This window comes from Myxocyprinus asiaticus, chromosome 17 (assembly GCF_019703515.2).
Source record: "Myxocyprinus asiaticus isolate MX2 ecotype Aquarium Trade chromosome 17, UBuf_Myxa_2, whole genome shotgun sequence".
Classification (NCBI taxonomy): Eukaryota; Metazoa; Chordata; class Actinopteri; order Cypriniformes; family Catostomidae; genus Myxocyprinus; species Myxocyprinus asiaticus.
In genome coordinates this window covers 30,288,125-30,308,417 of record NC_059360.1, presented here as the reverse complement: position 1 = coordinate 30,308,417, position 20,293 = coordinate 30,288,125, and the positions used below count along the sequence as shown (strand labels likewise).

The following is a 20,293-nucleotide window of genomic DNA, read 5'->3' as shown; positions in this document are numbered from 1 at the left end:
TGGTAGATGGAGCTTGAATGCTGTAGGAATTACATTTAATAATTTTCGGTCTTTGTTTAGGGATTTCGGAAATCCCTAATAATCCTAAAGTATAGAATAGTATGTTGGCTTAAAAAACATAATAACCATAAATGTCTATAATGCCTTCAAATTCTCAGCTCACTAGGTTTTGGTGAGAGAACCCAATAGAACCCTTATGTACCAAAAACATTAAAAAAAATCTTTTTGGAAAACTGTTTGCATTTGTCATTGTTCCAGCTCCCGCCACCTGTACCAAAGAAGACATTGCGTAAAGGCATGACGAGGGAGAAATCTCTGGACCTCCCTGACCGTCAGAGACAAGAGGCAAGACGGCGCCTTATGGCGGCCAAACGTGCAGCTTCTTTCCGCCAAAACTCAGTATCAGAGCGGGCCGACAGCATCGAGATCTATATTCCTGAGGCCCAAACACGGCTCTGAGAGACACAGGAAACAGAAAGTGATCTGCACATCTTTATCATGCAATCATCATCATTCTCCGAGCCAGTTAGAAATACCACACTTCATTCATCAAGGAAACCATTGGAAATGGTCTATTCCAAACATGCTACAAATTCAGTGTTTTAATCTTCTAAAACTGCTTTAACTGTGTCAAAGGTTTTGAACCATTTTTTGGAACTGCCTGCAGCATGTTCCATTCATACCAGTTTCATACAAATTTCCCCTTTGTTTTGGGAGTCATACACACACAAAATACACATTTTGCACATTGTAGATGCACATGACAATGAAGTTGCCTGACAGCTTTAATTACACCTGAATAACACTTGTTCAATCTGAATCCCTCTATGAGTCTTTATGACATCCATTTAGCACTTTTCAAATTGGAAACAATCTATATTTCGAGGCCTCAAATTTTAACAGTTCACTTGTTTTCATAAAATTAGGAAACTTGACTGAAACTGAAGAAAAAAATATATTTTTGAGTTATGAAAATGTACTTAAAATCTATTCCATTTTTTCAGGTTTTGTAGCTATGTCCCTCCATTCATACATTTAATCTTGACTTGCTCTGTCTGTCTCGCTCTCCCTCTGTCTTTCTCTATGCTTTTTTCAGAGTATTTTTCTCATGAAGTGCTAGTGCTAAAATAAATCAATCATACTGTACATTTTGGACTGAAGTTGTAGGCCAGTGCTGGCAGTCAAAGCCTTTAAAAACAGAGGATCTACGTTGGTCATACACTGTTATGAGAAAATTGAAACCTCAGCCTGAGGGTTTATTAGAGATCTAGACAGAATTAGAGATCAGAACTGGTTAGAAAAGCCAGTTTTTATTATTCTTGTATGAATTGATATAAAATATACAGCTATCACACCACTGCATACTTTCTAGAGGTTTTTGGATGCATTTGCTGAAAACCTAAATTCATCCATGTAAAGATTCAAAAATGCATTTTTGCACTTTCTTCTAAATGTTATGTCTGTATGTATTTCCAAGGGAAATGAATTAACTGAAGTTCTCACAGATATTGTTGCAGTTGAATTGCAAGGGTTTATGTAACTATCGATTTATCATTTTGTCTCTCTGAATGTTTTACCTGGTCATACACCAGTCAAACCTTTTTATTTTATTTATTTATTTATTTATTTATTTATTTATTTTATCACACCATTTTTCTCTCCATCTACTGTTATCATTGGTCTGGCTTCTGTTCTCCACAAAAAACAGCTTTTTGTGTATTATCTGTGGTCTTGACAAAGAGAATCAATGATTTTGTCTCAGCTGAAGGAGAGAGACAGAGGTTTTCCCATCATGGGATGACTTGGATATTGACAATGGTTTTCTTAGATGTGATTTCTTAGTTTAAATTTTAGTCACCTGAAAAAGTTCAGAGAATATCTTTATCTCCTACAATTGGTTGATGAATGAAAAACCGCACCGTCATTGTCTTTAGCTAGGGCTGACAGACAGTAAGATGCCTCTGTTGTAGGCTATGTGTTATTTTGAAGATTTACAGATTATATAATGTGTGTTTTTCTCACTTAATGTATTAGTATGTAAGACTGCAGTCAACATACCACACAGATCTGAGAGAACTTGCAGGATTATATTTAAGGCCATAACTTATCGATATGATAAGTTAAATTTATCTGAATTATTTTGAGTCAGTCAAAACAGGCGACTGCAAAACACATGATGGTTGATTATACCAGATTATCAAAACAGAAAAGATCAATGTTGCTTTGAATTGTTATGCAATCGTTTAATTTATTTTAAAATGTAGGTGTCTTTTTTAAATTATCACTCAATATACCTGCTTAATAGTCCAGAGAGAAAGTCCATTCTTGGCACTAACATCCAGTGATTCGGCTCTAACAGGCTGAGTTTTGAAAAGAGTTTGAAGTTCTATTAACCCTTGTGTTGTGTTGAAATGTTTTACCTAATTTGGTGTTCCCGGTCAAAAATGACCGGCCTATTAAAAATTGCTTATAAATCTCTCGTTATGCTATATTATCCCCAAATACTGGATTAGATCTTTTTGCCATCTTGTTTTCTTTCACTTAGCACAGGTTTTGTATTTGTTTTTGGAACTTATTGATCATAGGCTTCATTGACCTAAGCTTATGCACCTCCATTTTTGAGTGAAAAAAAGTACATTTTGTACTATTTATCACACTAGTGTATTTTAATGTTTAACCAGGAAGTTTGTTTTGAAAGTCACTTCCCGGTAAAAAAAATGACTGGTCATTGAAAATGAATGATTGAGAAAAATTGAGTGTTCAGGAGCATGTTCATCATGTTCATGTTCACACATGTGCATGTGTGCTTGCAAACATAAAGACCACAGACCTGTGCACACACACACGCACACTAACACACACAAACTCTTTTGAGGATTACATGCTTTCTTTTTCACTGAGATTAACTTTATCCTACCCTGAACTGCATTCAACATCCATTCATCCATCTAACATTACCCCACACACAAACATCAGAACTGTCTTTGCCCCACAGTGACCCCTCTCCAATAGAATCTTTCTTTGATGATCTTTTTTTCATTAAGCATTGTGTGTTTCAAATGCAGAGCGCACATTTGCAAGGCACATGCAAAAAGCTATTGTCAGTCATGTGCATGAGGACACAAAACCACCAGGTGTTCGTTGATTTGGTTTGTTGTTGATTAGAAAATATAACAGAAATATGAACAGTGTTGGTATTTTTCTCCCATGAAATGTTCTTTATATGACAATGTTAATGTTTAAATAGGCTGAGGCCAGTTTTCTTTGTCACAATGGTCAGATTTGACAGGGAACACCACAAGTGTTACTTTGTGCCCCTTTTCAGAATATAAAAGCATTTCATAATAAAAGCATTTCAAAATAAAAGTCCTGCTTTTTGTGATCTTCCCCATTCATTTTCAATGGCTGGTCATCTTTTACTGGGAACACCACAGTTCTATTGGAGAGGGGTAACTGTAAGGCAAAAACAATTTTGGTGTGTGTGTGTGTGTGTGTGATAATATTGGATGGATGTTGGATGCAGTTCAGGGTAGGATAAAGTTAATCTCTGTGAAAAAGAAAGCATGTAATACTCAGAGTTTTTGCGTGTATGTGAGTACGTGTGTGTTAGTATGCATGTGAAATATGCATGTGTGTGTGTGTGTGTGTGTACGTGCACGTGCACCGATCCGAGGCCTTTATGTTTGCAAGCACACATGCACATATGTGAACACCAACGTGTAAGAAAGCATATAATACTCAAAGAGTTTGTGTGTGTACGTGAGCATGTGTGTGTGCGTACGTGCACAGATCCGAGGCCTTTGTGTTTGCAAGCACACATGCACATATTTGAACCCGAACATGTAAGAAAGCTAGTAATACTCAAAGAGTTTGTGCGTATATGTGAGTATGAGTGTGTTCATGTGTGTACGCGCGCGTGTGTGTGTGTGTGCGCGCGTGCACAGATCCGAGGCCTTTGTGTATGCAAGCACACATGCACATATGTGAACACGAGCATGTAAGAAAGCATGTAATACTCAAAGATGTTGTCTGTGTGTGTACGTGAGCATGTGTGTGTTTGTGCGTGCGCGTGTGTGTGTGTGTGTGTGGTAATGTTGGATTGATGAATGGATGTTGGATGCAGTTCAGGGTAGGATAAAGTTCATCTCTGTGAAAAAGAAAGCATGTAATAGGCAAAAGAGTTTGTGCGTGTACGTGAGCATGTTTGTGTGTGCATGCGCACGTGTTTGTATATGTGCGCGTGCACAGGTACGTGGCCTTTATGTCTGCAAGCACACATGCACATATGTGAACATGTACATGCTCCTGAACACTAATTTTTTCTCTTATTTTCTCCCCCATTCATTTTCAATGGCCAGGAACACCACAAGTGTGACTTTGTGCCATTTTGTAAAAAATAAAAGCATTTCAAAACAAACTTCCTGGTTAAACATTAAAGCACACAAGTGTGATTAATAGTACAGAATATTTTATTTAATATTGCCAAGATTATCCACAAATAATGCTTAAAAATGGAGGTGCATAAGGTCAGGTCAGTGAGGCCTACAATCAATAAATTCCCAAAAGAAACACAAAACCTGTGCTAAGTGAAAGAAAACAAGATGGCAAAAAGATCTAATCCAGTATTTGATGATAATATAGCATAATGAGAGATGTATAAGCAATTTTTTTAGGCCGGTCATTTTTGACTGGGAACACCAAAAGAGTAGGGGTTAAAAATTAACACATTTTGTTTTGGGGGGGGAGGGAGTTGTGATACCCTGTGTGAGCAGTAAGTTTTAGTCCAATAGGATAACATTAACTAGCATTTTCAGGCAAAAGAAAATCCTCTTCGGGTCAAAATGACCGGAACACAACATGAGGGTTAACATTAAGTTTCAATGCATTAAACGTTTTGGGTTTGTGTCTCTCTGGCATAACCAGAACTGTTGTGAGTGAGGAAGTGTCACTGCCGACAGCCTAAAAAACCCAACGAGTATGGTCAGGATTTACCAAGCCACTGCAACACAACTAAGTATTTCACCCAGACCAATGGCATTTCAGAAAGATCTTTTTTTTATTTTTTTTTTAATTACTGTAATTAACTATTCTATTATATACAATTATAGGCATTCACTGTACAGCAAATTGAACCTTTAACTCACAATCTCATCTCATTTCAAATGACAACAGTACAAATATTTCCTCCCTCTTTGAAAGACCTGCATTTTTTTATGCACTCTGCTTCAGTACGTGATAGAAGGAGGAGAGCCCAGAGATAAGTTTTATCATTTCCACTCAACTTACTTGCACTGTAGCTGAATTGTCTCAATTTCCTTTACTAGTACGTGGTCTTGAGGGGAGTTTGTAGTTAGAAGCAGATATTTTCTTTTAATTTCTCTGCAGTAATACTGTTCTGTTTAAAGTCTTTGTTCAAACACAATTACACTATTTCCTCCAAGAGGGGCTTTTAATCAATGAAACTGACTTCAGGTCAGATAATGTTAGTTTTAATTCATGTTTTGAGCATTTTCTCAAAACACAAATGTTAAACATAACATTTTATACAAAGCCACAATGTGCCAGCTTGCATTTTACACTAACAGAAGCTTTGATTTATTATTTTGTGAATCACTTGGATCAAGCTCCTAGCAATTTACGGATTGAATCATAGCCCTCAGATCTTGAGACAACATGCATCAGGGGTTGCAGAAATCCACATATCATTTGTGATGCTCTCCTGAACCTTACAAATTAGTCAGACTGTTGGAATATACTTGAATCCATCTAAAAAATAACAGGCACTGACAAACCACTCATGGTCAGACTGCTCCCATTCATATACAACATATAATTTTTCATTTTGGCAAAGTTTTATTCTTTTTTTTTTTAATGTTTTGTTAATGTAATGTTTTTTCCCATATACGAAGGAAATATAATTTTAATATGCAAACATGCCAGGCTGCTATGATGCAGGCAGTGTTTATGTGCCAAATATGTTCATGTGCCACATCTTTGAACAGTTTCAGCTGTTAACAGATCCTCACACAAGGTGTCTTCCCCATGCTTTATCATCATCAACATCATCATCATTTTAACATGATAGTCTAAAAGCGCTACAGTGAGCTGATGTATACCGATGTCTGAAAGAACAAATGCTCACTCCCTTCTTAGAGACAATTAAAAACAGTTGAATCAGTTATCAAATCTTTATTTGTTGTATGATGGCCATATTTACTTTAACAGGGTTAAACTGGGTGATCGTCTAGTTTAAATAAGCTTTCATGAAACACACATACATTTATTCAATTCATATGTACATTTACTCACATCATATTTTCATCAAAATAGATAATATGCGAGTATTGAAAAAGAAAAGAAAGGATCCATTCAAAATGATTTACCCTCCGTACCACAGTATTTTCAAAACTGTGGGCTTTCAGTACCGGTCTGGTATGGACTGAGATGACTCTGTTTCTTACTGTAGAAAAGCTTCAGCTTGGGACTGGATTGATCCTGGATCTCAGAATGTGAAAAGATTACAAAAACGTAGTGAAATTATAAAATGAGAAAGGTAGTTGTTTAGCTGAGAATATTTTCAATTATTATACTGTATATCATATCTATATGAAGGGTGAATATAAAACCAAATATTCATTATTTGTACAGAATTATATAAATAGTTATATATATAAATAAATACATAAAAACATTATTGATCTTTGTTGACGCAAAACTCTTTTTCTTCTCTTCCTTATTGGTTTATTTGAATTTTTTTTTTTTTTTTTTTTTTTTGGGGGGGGGGGGGGTGGCATGCACCATTTATGATGCTGACTGTGGGATTTCTTGCTTTGTTGCTTTTCCAAATCACTTTTTGAATGTTGTTTATTGTTAAATCCAGTATATTTAATTTTTTACGTATTCATTCAATGTTTAAATTGTGTTATTTACACAAATTTTACCTTATTTTTTTTTTTTTTTTGGTCATCTGGATTATTTGTGTTTCTTTTCACAACTTGATTATTGCTATGATCATACATTGTAAATAATTTAGTCATTAAATTTTTTGAATGAAACAATTTATGTAGATTGTCTTGAATCGTTTGACGGTGTTCTCTAAACACATGAACAACATTAATAGGGTTTTTTTATTTATTTATTTATTTTTTTATTTTATTTTTTATTGCACCCATTGAGGGGTACAGTATGTATGGAGGACAAAACTATGGAGGACGACGCCTGCAAAAATAATAAATAAATTCATACACAAATAAATAAATAAATCTGCATATTCATGCATAAATAAATATATAAATAATTAAATGTGTGAGGAGATATATAAATATATAAATAAATAAATGCACCAGTGAATGCAAAAATAATACAATATAAAACACAAATAAATGGTTGGGGAAATGCAAAATTGAAAGTTGATTTTTATTTCACACTTCTAAATTTCTTTAATCAATCATTTATTTCTGTATGTTGTTTATTTTTCCTTCACACTACATGTTAAGGAGAGGATGTCATCAGCTGTTCATGCATCACAGTTAAACTATGGATACCAGGTGCATCAGTTCTTGGCTGGAGTTTGCAGATGCACCATGGTGAAGAGAAGGTAGATAGCAGAGTTGCTCCATGAGTGCAGCGAATAGTTTGGAGAATCATAAAAGGGAGATCCTTTGCTAAACTTTTATTTATTGATTGATTGTTAAAACTGGGTGTTGTCTTTATTAATGTCATAGTCAAGCGAACCACTTTAACAATAATCAGCCAATGGTGGCATAAAGTCAGCCTACTGATGTTTGATTGACATCAGTAGCATGTTGCATGAAGGAAAAATAAATATGAAACTACATACTTAAAGAAATATAAAATTAAAAATCAACTTTCAGTTTTACATTTCCTTTTTTTGCATTTCCCCAACCATTTTATATTGTATTATTTTTCATTAATGGGTGCATTTATTTATTTGTTTATTTAATTATTTGTATATCTCCTTGCACGTGTAATTATTTATTCATTTATTTATGCACAAATATTTGGATTTATTTACTTATTTATAGATTTATTTGTGTATTTATTTAATATTTTTGCAGGTTTCATCATCCACACAACACCTGCAAAATAATAAATAAATAAATACACAAATACATCAATAAATAATTAAATAAATCCATATATTTGTGCATAAATAAATAAATGTGTGAGGAGATATACAAATAAATAAATGCTAAATGAATAAATAATTACACGTGCAAGGAGATATACAAATAATTAAATAAACAAATAAATGATTTGATCAATGCAAAAATAATGCAATATAAAACAAATAAATTGTTGGGGAAGGAAATGTAAATGTTGATTTTTAATCCTAAATTTCTATATTTCTTTAATCATTCATTTATTTCTTTATGGAGTTTTGTATTTATTTTTCCTTTGTGCAACATGCTAATGAAAGGACGTCAACAACTGTTCATGCATCACAGTCAAACTATTGAGTCACCAGGTAGATACCCAAGTGCACTATCAGCCCATAATGTCTGTGAAACCACATCAGGGTTCATGTGTGGAAATGAGGAGACGGGAAGAAGTGACACACTTCAGGTCAGATTTTTATTCTCTTCTTCCTTTGGTGTACAGCGTATGTACTTTTTGGTGGCTTTTCACTCAGTCAATAATTCACTCTCAAAATAAACATAAACTTCTTCACAATACTCAATGGATCAAACACTCAGTATAAACAGATGTCAACGCTGAACACTCGTTCTCTCTCTCCTCTCTGGCGTGTTTTGGCTGCTTTTGAGGTCTCTCCTCGGTAACACTGTAACAAGAACAGCTTTTAGAAATCATGTCAACCAGTTTGACGAGCCACACCACTCCCTCTGTCTGCAAACAGACACACGACCAGGTCCCCATCACCACAGTGTCATAAATTCTGCCTACTGATGTTTGATTGACATCCTCTATTTAGCATGTTGTGCGAAGGAAATATAAATACGGTACTACATACAGAAAAAAATTAACGATTAAAGAAATATAGAAATATAGATTTAAAAATCAACTTTTTAATTCTGCATTTCCGTTAACATTTTTGCATTTCCCCAAACATTTTTTTATATTTTAAACTCTATTATTTTTGCATTAATGGGTGCATATATGTATTTGTTTAATAATTTGCATATATCCTCGCACATTTAATTATTTCTAAATGCATTTGTTGCACAAATATGTGTATTTATTTATTCGTGTATTTATTTATTATTTTGGCCATAAAAAAAATCGTTGACACTTTTGGATATGATTCTCATTACTGCCAGCAGAGGTCGACAAAGGAGAGTTTATCAGTGAGCCTGGTCATGTGATTGAGTGAGGTCATATGACGGTTGCCTGTCTTGCAAATGTCGCTGTGTTGATGATGGGAAAGGAGTGTCCAACACAATATACAACACACGCTTGATAGCTCTACGAGATCTTTAGATCTTGAAAGGGTGGATACAATGTGTTTCGTGGACACAAAGCGAAAACGGAATCCTTGGGTCTGAGTCTACTAAAGGTAAGAACAAAGAAATCACATTATAACTTTTCAAAAACACATCAAAGATTTCACAACACAGCAGAGACTGTTTGGAATGAAAATAATTATTTTTATTTATACTTGTGTATATAACAAAAGATTATAGATTCAAGGTGTTAATGTTTTGGTGTTTAGAGTCCAGCTTTTTTTGTACTCTTAAATTCACTGAAACTTAACAGACAGATGGTGTACAAGCAGCTGGGTTTTCTTATCTGCACCATCAGTGCTACTGTTATTAGATTAAGATTTTTAACTGCTGTTTCACTAAATGGTGTTTTAGGTCAGACATTTGTTTCATATAGCGGTTAAGGGCAGACTATTGTATTAATGAGTAATGTACGTTTATAGAGGGCAGATGTAGGTTGTGTCTGTATAATGTAATAATGAAGTGGCTTCCATTTTCCAGGCTTGTAATTGGTTTCATATGAGACCTGGTAGTGGCATTTAACTGAAGAATGCTGCTGTAACATTCTTTCATGCAAAGAACAGAATGATGTCCTCTTTGCCAGATAATTTAACACCACCAGACCTGGGTCACAACTTAAGCATGGACTACTCTTCTCAGAACATTCGTCTGAAGATCATCGGCCTGGGCTTCATCTTCTACACCTTCATCTTTCTCTTCTTCCACGTCATATCTAAACTGCTATTTCTTACATACCGGTCGCTGTCTGCCAAAGAAAAGGTGCTTATTTATTTGATAATATTATATCAGGGGTTTACATTGTTTAGTTGATATTCTGGTGAAGTACAGACTGTTATAATATCAGTATGGATGTATAGATGCACTTTTTCTACTAAAATCCAAACAGGATACAGACATGCCTTGTAAAATGTTTTTGACATTTGGAAATAAAATTGATTGTGATAATCAAGATCAAAGCTGATTTGTGCTCTGATTATGAATCTTAATTAACAGTTATGTGTTTTGTTGGCATAAAGATCTTTATCTTTTTCTTTGAAGGTCTTCTGGGATTTAGCTGCAACACGGGCAGTGTTTGGCATCCAAAGCATGGTGGCGGGACTTCGAGCGCTCATGGAGGACTCTGCTGTCTTTTCAGATAAGATTCTTGGGCAGGAGAACTGGTCTTGGTTTAACGTGCTGACCGCTACTGGGTTCTTCCTGTTTGAAAATGTGGCCCTACATGCATCCAATGTGGCGTTCCGGTCCTTCGACCTGCCGTTAGCTGTGCACCACTTCTTTGCCCTGTTAGGGTTTGTTGGGGCAGTCATGTGGGACTGGCTGGGTCATTTTCTCCCAATGGTGACCCTGCTGCTCGAGATGAGCACCCCCTTCACCTGCATCTCCTGGATGTTGCTTAAGGTGAGGGGCAAAAGTATAAAAACATTTTTTTATATTTGTTATCCTTGCCAACTTAATCAGTTTGTCAATGATATTGTTACTGATGAAATGCCTCAAATGGAATGTGTGGGAAAAGCTTCTTGAAGTGTCAAACTAGCAAATAAACGAAAGCCGTTAGTGAGCTGCTTAAACACGTGTTCTACTCTGCAGGACTATTTCACTTCTGTTTTCATGTGGCAAAAGTGCATGTTTTTCTTCCTCTATTCCACAAGTTCCTTATCGATTCAGTTCACGCGACATTGCAGTAAATGCTTTTGGGGAATTCCTTCTCCGACGACCTAGTTGAAGCCCTTGTATAATAACGCCAATCTTATGATTGGCAATGGTGTTTGAGCCCTGCCCCTTTAGGCACAGTTGGCCTATATAAGCGAGTGCACAAACACCATTTCTTCAGAATTGTATTCCTTCAAGACCGACACTGTCTCGTCTTGACTACGACAGCCATCTCATCTTGAACAGTCCTCTCTTCGCCGTCGATGGACACCCTCCAGTGGACGGGACTTCCCTGCAGATGCATCAGGACATTCGTCACCTGACTCTCAGCGCCAGCAGCGACAGATTCACCCGCCACCTCTGGTGTTCCAGGAAAGAGTCTCTCCGCCTTGCCGCTGGCATCAGGTTCGTCGCCTCAGCGAAACACCTACCCACTTCCCGCAGCATTCCGGCAGGAGCTGTATCCTTTGAAATATATATATATATATATATATAATAATACTCCGTCCACATGACATAAAACACTCGATAAAACTCCGGCCCTCTTTTGGAGCACACAGCCTTTCTGACGGCCTTTCTCACATTGGTGGTTCTGACAATGGGGATGACGTCATGTCCCTCGCAGCATCAAATATGAGTGAGTGGTCCACGAATGATGTCGCCGTCCCTTCCCCCAGTGAGGGTGAGGAGCGTGCACATGCCACTGATAAGAGCTGATTCGTGTCCCCTCGCAGGTGGTTGAGGAGCTCGGTTTACAGTGGTCCCCTCCAGTCAAGCCGTAAATATCTCGCCTGGATGAATGGTCCTGCAGTCCGGTCACCGTCAAAAGACTGCGTCTCAAAGGGCAGCACCATTCTTCCTGGAGATCCGGCTTGCTTGTTAACCTGCCTCACTAAGTGCTGGCCTTAGAATCAGAGGACTGCGGTTCAGAATCAGCCATCGACTCAAGCTGATACATGTCATGACAGAGTCATGGATGTGACACGAAATTTCGTGGTTGGCTCAAGATGGTGCTGCGGTTCACAAAAAGTCACCGGTGACTCAGTCTGATGACTCGCCACTCTATTTCTGATCAGCGCCCAGCGGAAAAACCCGCCCCTGCTGCTCCGGCTCCACCAAAGACAGCCGAGCCATTGAATAGTTTCTGTGTTGTGTTCAAATAGAGAATGTTCTCACAAGAAACGCTGCGATACGCCACATTCATACACTGCTCATCCTCGCTGGGTATGCCAGGATGATAGACAAATGTGTTTTGTTCACATAAACAATTTTATCACACAATAGAGAAAGTGCTGATTGCATATGCGTGTGCTGCACGTGCTCGACACGCACCCACATTTACATGCTGTTCACTTCCCTTCCTCACCAGAGTTCACTTGGAGATTGCATGTGTGTAATTTCTGTGTGATGATTTTCACGTAAACAATCTTCTCACACAATAGAGAAAGTGATTGTTGTGTCCTCCCTTGCTTATGAATCACAGGGCATGAGATGCCCTATTGGTGTGAAACCGCATTCAACCAGAGGCATGGCGTCTTTATGGGCATGGACAAAAGGTGTATCCCTACAGGATATTTGCCTTGCAGCAGGATGGTCTTCACAGAACACATTCGTGAGGTTTTATAACCTAGATATGGTGTCCGTCGCTTTGTGAGTCCTCTCTGTCTTGAGAGCTTGCTTTTCCAACACCAGGGGGTGAGCCCAAGCTCCTTATTACAGGCAGGCTACCTGTTATAATTTTAATTCAACCACCTGTGTGGGCTGTTATCCAATTTACTCCCACTAGAAGTCACAAGCATTTCCAATAAGAATAAACATTCCTCCCTACCGCTGGTTACGAAGGGCTTAAATTTATACTGTGTGTATTATAACTCATATACACCCATCAGCCACAACGTTAAAACCACCTGCCTAATATTGTGTAGGTCCCCCTCATGCCGCCTAAACAGCGCTAACCCGCATCTCAGAATAGCATTCTGAGATGCTATTCTTCTCACCACAAATGTACAGAGTGGTTATCTGAGTTACGTAGACTTTGTCAGTTCGAACCAGTCTGGCCATTCTCTGTTGACCTCTCTCATCAACAAGGTGTCTCCATCTGCAGAACTGTCGCTCACTGGATGTTTTTTGTTTTTAGCACCATTCTGAGTAAATTCTAGAGACTGTTGTGTGTGAAAATCTCAGGAGATCAGCAGTTACAGAAATACTCAAACCAGCTCGTCTGGCACCAACAGTCATCCATGCGATTATCTTATCAGCCAATCGTGTGGCAGCAGTGCAGTGCATAAAATCATTCAGATATGGGTCATGAGCTTCAGTTAATATTCACATCAACCATCAGAATGGGGAATCAGTGATCTCAGTGATTTGGACCATGGCATGATTGTTGGTGCCAGATGGGCTGGTTTGAGTGTTTCTGTAACTGTTGATCTCCTGGGATTTTCACGCACAACAGTTTTACAATTGTAGTGAGAAGAATAGCATCTCAGAATGCTATTCTGAGATGCGAGTTGGCGCTGTGTTGGCAGCACGAGGGAGACCTACAAAATATTAGGAAGGTGGTTTTAATGTTGTGGCTGATCGGTGTATATATCCCCAGCATAAGATTAACTTCCCATCTGGTTGTCACCATGTGGGGTTATTCATTATTCTATAAACCTGAAATATGTTGTAATATCTCACCTTCCGGCGGCCAGTGACCTCATATGCATATTCTTTTACAAGTGTTTATACCCTGGTGTATCTCTCGGGGTATGATGTCATGTAGTGCGGCATGATGGGACTCCCCAAAAGCGTTTACCGCAATGTTAAGTAAACTGAATGAGATGAAGGGAACGAGACATTACGAAACCTGGCCGCACTACTACTACAGAGGTTTGAGGTATGAGCAATGCGTTCTTGTCCATCAGTCCGAAAATTCTGAAGAAATGGTGTTTGTGCACCCGCTTATATAGGTCAACTGCGTGCCTAAAGGGGCGGGGCTCAAACACCATTGCCAATCAAAGATTGGCGTTATTATTCAAGGGCTTCAACTAGGTCGTCGGAGAAGGAATTCCCTAAAAGTGTTTACCGCAATATCTCGTTCCCTTCATCTCAGGGAACCCGAGGTTACATGAGTAACCGGAGACGTTATCTTACCTCAAAGCTGAAAGCACTCTGAACTGTCATAGTTTAGTTATATCTATACACATTTTTCTTTGTTTATTAGAAAGAGGAACTTTTTATTTTTATTTTAACCTGGTAAGGCTTGAAACCATACTCTATGCAAGTGCATCAACAAAAACTATTTTAGCTACATAGGCTTGATTTCTTGTCTTGCTGCTTTCCATAATTTGTCAGAAAGCAATTCCTAACACATTTCAAGTATGCAATACATTCTCAGCATTGCAACAATGGTTGCTATAGATGGCAAAAGCATAAACTGTCCTATTTAGTCAGTTTTCTCTTTTAGGTCAACTTCATTTAGTCACAAAGTTAGTAAAGTTACTTAAACTGTTGCTAGCAACCTGAATTAATTCAGCTGAATGGCACAGTCATTTGAACTCAGTCGCACCCCTGGAATACTGAGGTTTGTTACCGCCACAGTATCACATGAATGCACATTAAGCATCTGCAATGGGACCATGTGCTTGTAATGCATTCAGCAGACTTTCTGCATTTGCGTCCTTGCATATACACCCAATTAGCACTTTAGGAACACTATGGTCCTAATAAAGTGTTGGTCTTCTGCTGCTGTAGCCCATCTTCCTCAAGGTTCGACATGATGTACTCATTACAGTTGTACAGAGTGGTTTTCTGAGTTACCATAGCCTTTCTGTCAGCTCGAACCAGTATGGCCATTCTCTGTTGACCTCTTTCATCCACAAGGCGTTTTTTTTTGTTTTTGGCACCATTCTGAGTAAACTCTGGACACTGTTGTGCGTGAAAATCCCAGGAGATCAGCAGTACATAAATACTCAAACCAGCCCATCTGGCACAAACAATCATGCCACGGTCATAATCATTTAGATCACATTTTTTACCCATTCTGATGGTTGATGTGAACATTAACTGAAGCTCCTGACCCGTATCTGCATGATTTTATGCATTGCACTGCTGCCACACGAATGACTGATTAGATAATCACATGAATAAGTAGGTGTACAGGTGTTCCTAATAAAGTGCTCAATGAGTGTAGTTTGCCTACAGGAAAAATGTAAAGGACAATAAAATCCTCTAATTTGCTTTAGATTTCAGTCTGATTAGAGATACACTGGCGGCCAAAAGTTTGGAATAATGTACAGATTTTCCTGTTCCGGAAGGAAATTGGTACTTTAATTCACCAAAGTGGCATTCAGCTGATCACAAAGTATAGTCAGGACATTACTGATGTAAAAAAACAGCACCATCACTATTTGAAAAAAGTAATTTTTGATCAATTGGCCCCATTTCCAGCAGCCATCACTCCAACACCTTATCCTTGAGTAATCATGCTAAATTGCTAATTTGGAACTAGAAAATCACTTGCCATTATATCAAAAACAGTTGAAAGCTGTTTGGTTCGTTAAATGAAGCTTAACATTGTCTTTGTGTTTGTTTTTGAGTTGCCACAGTATGCAATAGACTGGCATGTCTTAAGGTCAATATTAGGTCAAAAATGGCAAAAAAGAAATTGTTTTCTCTAGAAACTCGTCAGTCAATCATTGTTTTGAGGAATGAAGGCCAAACAATGTTTGAAATTGCCAAAAAAACCTGAAGATTTCATTCAAAGGTGTACACTACAGTCTTCAAAGACAAAGGACAACTGGCTCTAACAAGGACGGAAAGAGATGTGGATGGCCAGATGTACAACTAAACAAGAGGATAAGTACATCAGAGTCTCTAGTTTGAGAAATAGACACCTCACATGTCCTCAGCTGACAGCTTCATTGAATTCTACCCGCTCAACACCAGTTTCTTGTACAACATTAAAGAGAAGACTCAGGGGTGCAGGCCTTATGGGAAGAATTGCAAAGAAAAAGCCACTTTTGAAAAACAAAAAGAAAAAGGTTAGAGTGGTTAAAGAAACACAGACACTGGACAACAGATCATTGGAAAAGAGTGTTATGGATCTTAAACCCATTGAACTTTTGTGGGATCAGCTAGATTGTAAGGTGCGTGAGAAGTGCCCGACCAGACAGCCACATCTATGGCAAGTTCTGAAAAAAAAATTCAAATTGAAATAGTAATTTTTCACATTATTGATATCCTGACTATACATTGTGATCAGTTGAATGCCACTTTGGTGAATAAAAGTACCAATTTCTTTCCATAAGAGCAAAATCTGTACATTATTCCAAACTTTTGGCGGCCAGTGTATATCAGTGTAGATTCAGATTGTAATTCAAATATTCTCTCTGTGTAGTTGACTGTGAGTGAACTACAGTTAAATTAATTAGACCCTGTTTTGAACTTGATTTTAATTAAACTCAGGCTCCTTATTTTGTTTCTTTTTTCCCTCTCTAAGGTGGGCTGGTCAAAGACTCTGTTTTGGAAAGCTAACCAGTGGATTATGATCCATATGTTTCACTGCCGGATGGTTCTAACCTACTATATGTGGTGGGTGAGTTGGAATCATTGGGAGGAGATGAATATCCACATTCCATTGGCTCAGAGACTACTATTCTTTACGGGTCTCTTCCTGCTCACCTTCTTTCTCAACCCCATTTGGACGCACAAGAAAACCCTGCAGCTTCTCAATCCTGTGGACTGGAACTTTGGTAACAAACTTGCACCAGAAAATGGACCAATCCGAGATCAGGCACGATGCAAGCCCCATGCCAGCTAATCAGTTGAAAGGGCAAGACCTCATGGGGAATGCAGGCTAGAGAAGAGACGTGGCTATACAAGGGTGATGGGGTCACAGTTATGGACTATTTAGTGCAGTTGAGTTGGTTTTAATGAGCATCGTTTGAAGGTTGAAAAGTTTTAGGTTTTCTAGTTATTTTATTTATTTGCGACCGCACAGATATGTAAAAGCGCATTTATTTCAGTTTGGTTTTTGTATTTCAAGTAGCTATAGCGCTTAGTTTTTGATAGGGCTGCATCGATACAATCAAATATCGATATATCGCGATACTTTTCCTCATGATATTGTATCGATACTTTGTCCATGTATCGATATTTGTATTCAACAAGTCATGCATTCACATAATTTCCAGTACTTCAATAAAGACGAGCAGGTTGTCTAAATAAGTGCAAACCCAGAGACGTTCATCCGTGCATTCAGAGATGCTTCTATGAGGCGTAAGAGAGACTGAAACTAAGCCCGTTTCTCTCGTGGACACGCTGGGAATCTTTCACGCGTTTGGCACAAGGACCGGGCAAAAATATTGATTTTTCCGCCTTAATCGCAATCTTCATTTGAACGATTCCGATGTCAATTGTTAAAATACTCTTTCATTCTATGCGCAACCCTCTATAATGCATGTTAATTATGAATAATGATTAACAAATAATGAATAATAATAATAAAGACATGAATAATGCCACTTTTAATACACTTTCTGTTCTTTACAGTCAGTTGTTGATCAAAAACAAAAAAAGAAACATGTAATTCTAATCACACATAGCACAGATGGTGTAACACCCTCAACGTCACTGTCGCTGGTCTTAAAGAGACAGTACCATTTTAGCACTTGTTCTACATATCAATGTAAATACTATATCATTTTATTTATTTATTTATTTTTTTGTTGGAATACATGGACTTTGTATATTTTTAAAAAGCTAAAATGTGACTAAAATGCTAAAGAAATAATTCTAACTAAAATTTGTAAAACTAATATTTTTGTTGTGCCAAATTCCCCTGTATAATTAATAACAGCATTACCTGAAATCAAATTTCTTTCATACTGTATGTTATGACATTATTACTGACAAATACCCAAATGAATTAGAATTGAAAGCTTGTAAGTCGGAATCGAATCATGATATTGTGATACTGTATATCAAATTGTGTGATATATGTATTGTGATGTATCGCGATATATCGAATTGTGACGTGCATCACAATACGTAACGTATCGTGAGGTGGCTTGCAATACCCAACCCTAGTTTTTGGCCTTTAAAACAGTGATGACTGGCACACTGATAAATGCTTGAAGGAGGCTGTGCTTTTAATAGGGCTGAATGATTTGGACAAAAAATCGAATTGAAAATAATTGCGATTTGAACTGTGGTATGATAAAACAAAAACATGTGATTCCTTATAGTCAAAATTAAACCATGTTTTGCCCATGCTTTACTGCCAACCGGAAATACTGTTCTAGAAAGGGTGTTCACACTTGAGTCCTCTAAAAAAAAACAAAATAAATAAATAAATAAATAAATAAAGCAAGCATCACAATCACTTTTAATCATTAATGTTTTGAAACCCAGTCAACTTGAATTTTATATTATTGCAATAATATTAATGTTAAGAAATTGTTATAGAAATCTAGTATAATAATAATTATCATTATTACTATAATAATTTATTATTATTATTATTATTTAATAGTAATTTATTTCTTAACTTACTATGCAGTCCCGGTAAACCCTCAAGCCTTTTTTTTTTTTTTTTTAAACTGAAGGGACGGAAGTTTATGTCGTTTGAAGTTGAGTTGACGACAACCTTTTAATGCAGTGAAATGCTCTCATCTGCCTTGCTGTCAACAAAAAACAGCTCTCATGGGGTTATTTTAAATGTCTATACTAAATTGTAGCTGCCAAACATAGAGGTATGTGAAATTACGCAAATGTGCAATTAAAGTAAATCTGGGGCGCGTTAAATAATGTGCTCAGTGCACGTTAGCACACCTAACTGAACTCAGAGCACATCTGTCACTCAGGGCACCAGATAGATAGAGTTCGTGTGTATGGAGCACAGAGCCACTCTGAAACCACATGTGTAATACAATGATCCTGTTGACATGTATTTAAGAAAGCACTACATACAAATCAGCCGTGCATATAGGCACAGCGGGCAGCGCAATGAGACCATTTATTTATTTAATTAATCATAGCCCTCACAGTTTGAAAATCGCACTGGGTCATATTTCGATTTTATTTCGGTTAATCGTTCAGCCCTAGTTTTTAACTTCTCGTTGCTGCATGTGACAATGGCTACGTTTACATGCACCCTCATAATGCGATAATGCAATTAAGGCAATACTGCGATTAAACTGTAGCTAATGTTAACAGAATATTGCAATTGTGATATTGCGATTATGCTTATAATGCAGTATTATCATTGTGCTTCGAATTAATGATAATTCGAAGCACAAGTTCAAAAACATTGTGAAAAAGAAGAAGCTGCACTTTTCTTCATTATGTAAAACGGCAGTTCCATGCACCATTTTTCAGCACTGGTGGTCCCCCATCTACAGCTCCACGGCAAAAGAAAACATACAGTATTTTGCCGAGTTGTGAATGTCTGTTTGCAGTCTGAATTGAATGTTAGGGAGATAAAAAGACCATATGCCGCAAAATAATGGGAAGGAAACCCGTCTTTGAAATGAATTTGTGCTCGAGAGCGAAACACAACAACATCCATCGTGTATTCCGATTCACAAACAAATGACTCTTATGAACCGATTCGTTTTAGTGAATCAAAACAGACAGCGCATCCAGTGTAGTAGAAAATAACTCTGAAGTGGTTCTTTTAATAAACAGTTCAAAAAGACTCACAAACTTACTGAATAATATTCCTTATGCCAAGCTGTATTTAAAGAGACATATTTGCAACAAGTTGTTTTTTGTAATAAATATTCATTTATAAAAAAGCATTAAAACATCACATTTCTCAGTAAATAATTTCTCAGTATCATGTAAACGGGATTGAAGTGGTTGGCTCAAATCATGTAAACATCTTAATCTAATTATTCCTTATACTCTAATTATTGCAGTAATCAGAGTATTGTGTACATGTAAACGTAGCCAATGTGATAGGGCCTTTAAATACCATAAGTTCTGTTTTATTTAAATTTCCTGTTTATGTTGCGTTGGGCATCCTGAAAAGCTTTTTGTTTGGGCTTTGAGTAGCTTGAGTCTCTTCTCTCTTAAACATTAACAGTCTGTGCTGCACAATGTTTCTCAGTTTCTCAGGCTATGAGATCCTTGTCTGTGTATTCAGTTCACTGCAAGCTTTGATCTAATCTTAG

General features: G+C 37.2%; 2 protein-coding genes across 4 annotated transcripts in view; both read left to right on the top strand.

Moving 5' to 3' along the window:
* Nucleotides 1-1,339, top strand: part of LOC127455526 (disks large-associated protein 2-like) — a 224,672-nt gene extending 223,333 nt beyond the window's left edge. The window contains exon 15 of the mRNA XM_051723500.1: nt 259-1,339. Within this exon, the coding sequence (XP_051579460.1) occupies nt 259-459 (201 nt within the window). The 3' untranslated portion in view covers nt 460-1,339. The remainder of the gene's footprint in view (nt 1-258) is intronic.
* Nucleotides 1,340-9,375: 8,036 nt separating this feature from the next.
* On the top strand, nt 9,376-19,933 carry cln8 (CLN8 transmembrane ER and ERGIC protein). Of its 3 annotated transcripts, none has more exons than XM_051723523.1 (4): nt 9,376-9,535; nt 10,066-10,241; nt 10,521-10,880; nt 16,618-19,933. In XM_051723523.1, exons 2-4 carry the CDS (start codon nt 10,104-10,106, stop codon nt 16,936-16,938), a joined length of 819 nt encoding a protein of 272 aa, XP_051579483.1. In that variant the 5' UTR covers nt 9,376-9,535; nt 10,066-10,103; the 3' UTR covers nt 16,939-19,933. The 3 variants fall into 3 exon arrangements, with proteins under 3 accessions (XP_051579483.1, XP_051579481.1, XP_051579482.1); XM_051723521.1 differs by having other exon boundaries at nt 9,963-10,241; XM_051723522.1 differs by having other exon boundaries at nt 9,946-10,241.
* Nucleotides 19,934-20,293: the final 360 nt, after the last annotated feature.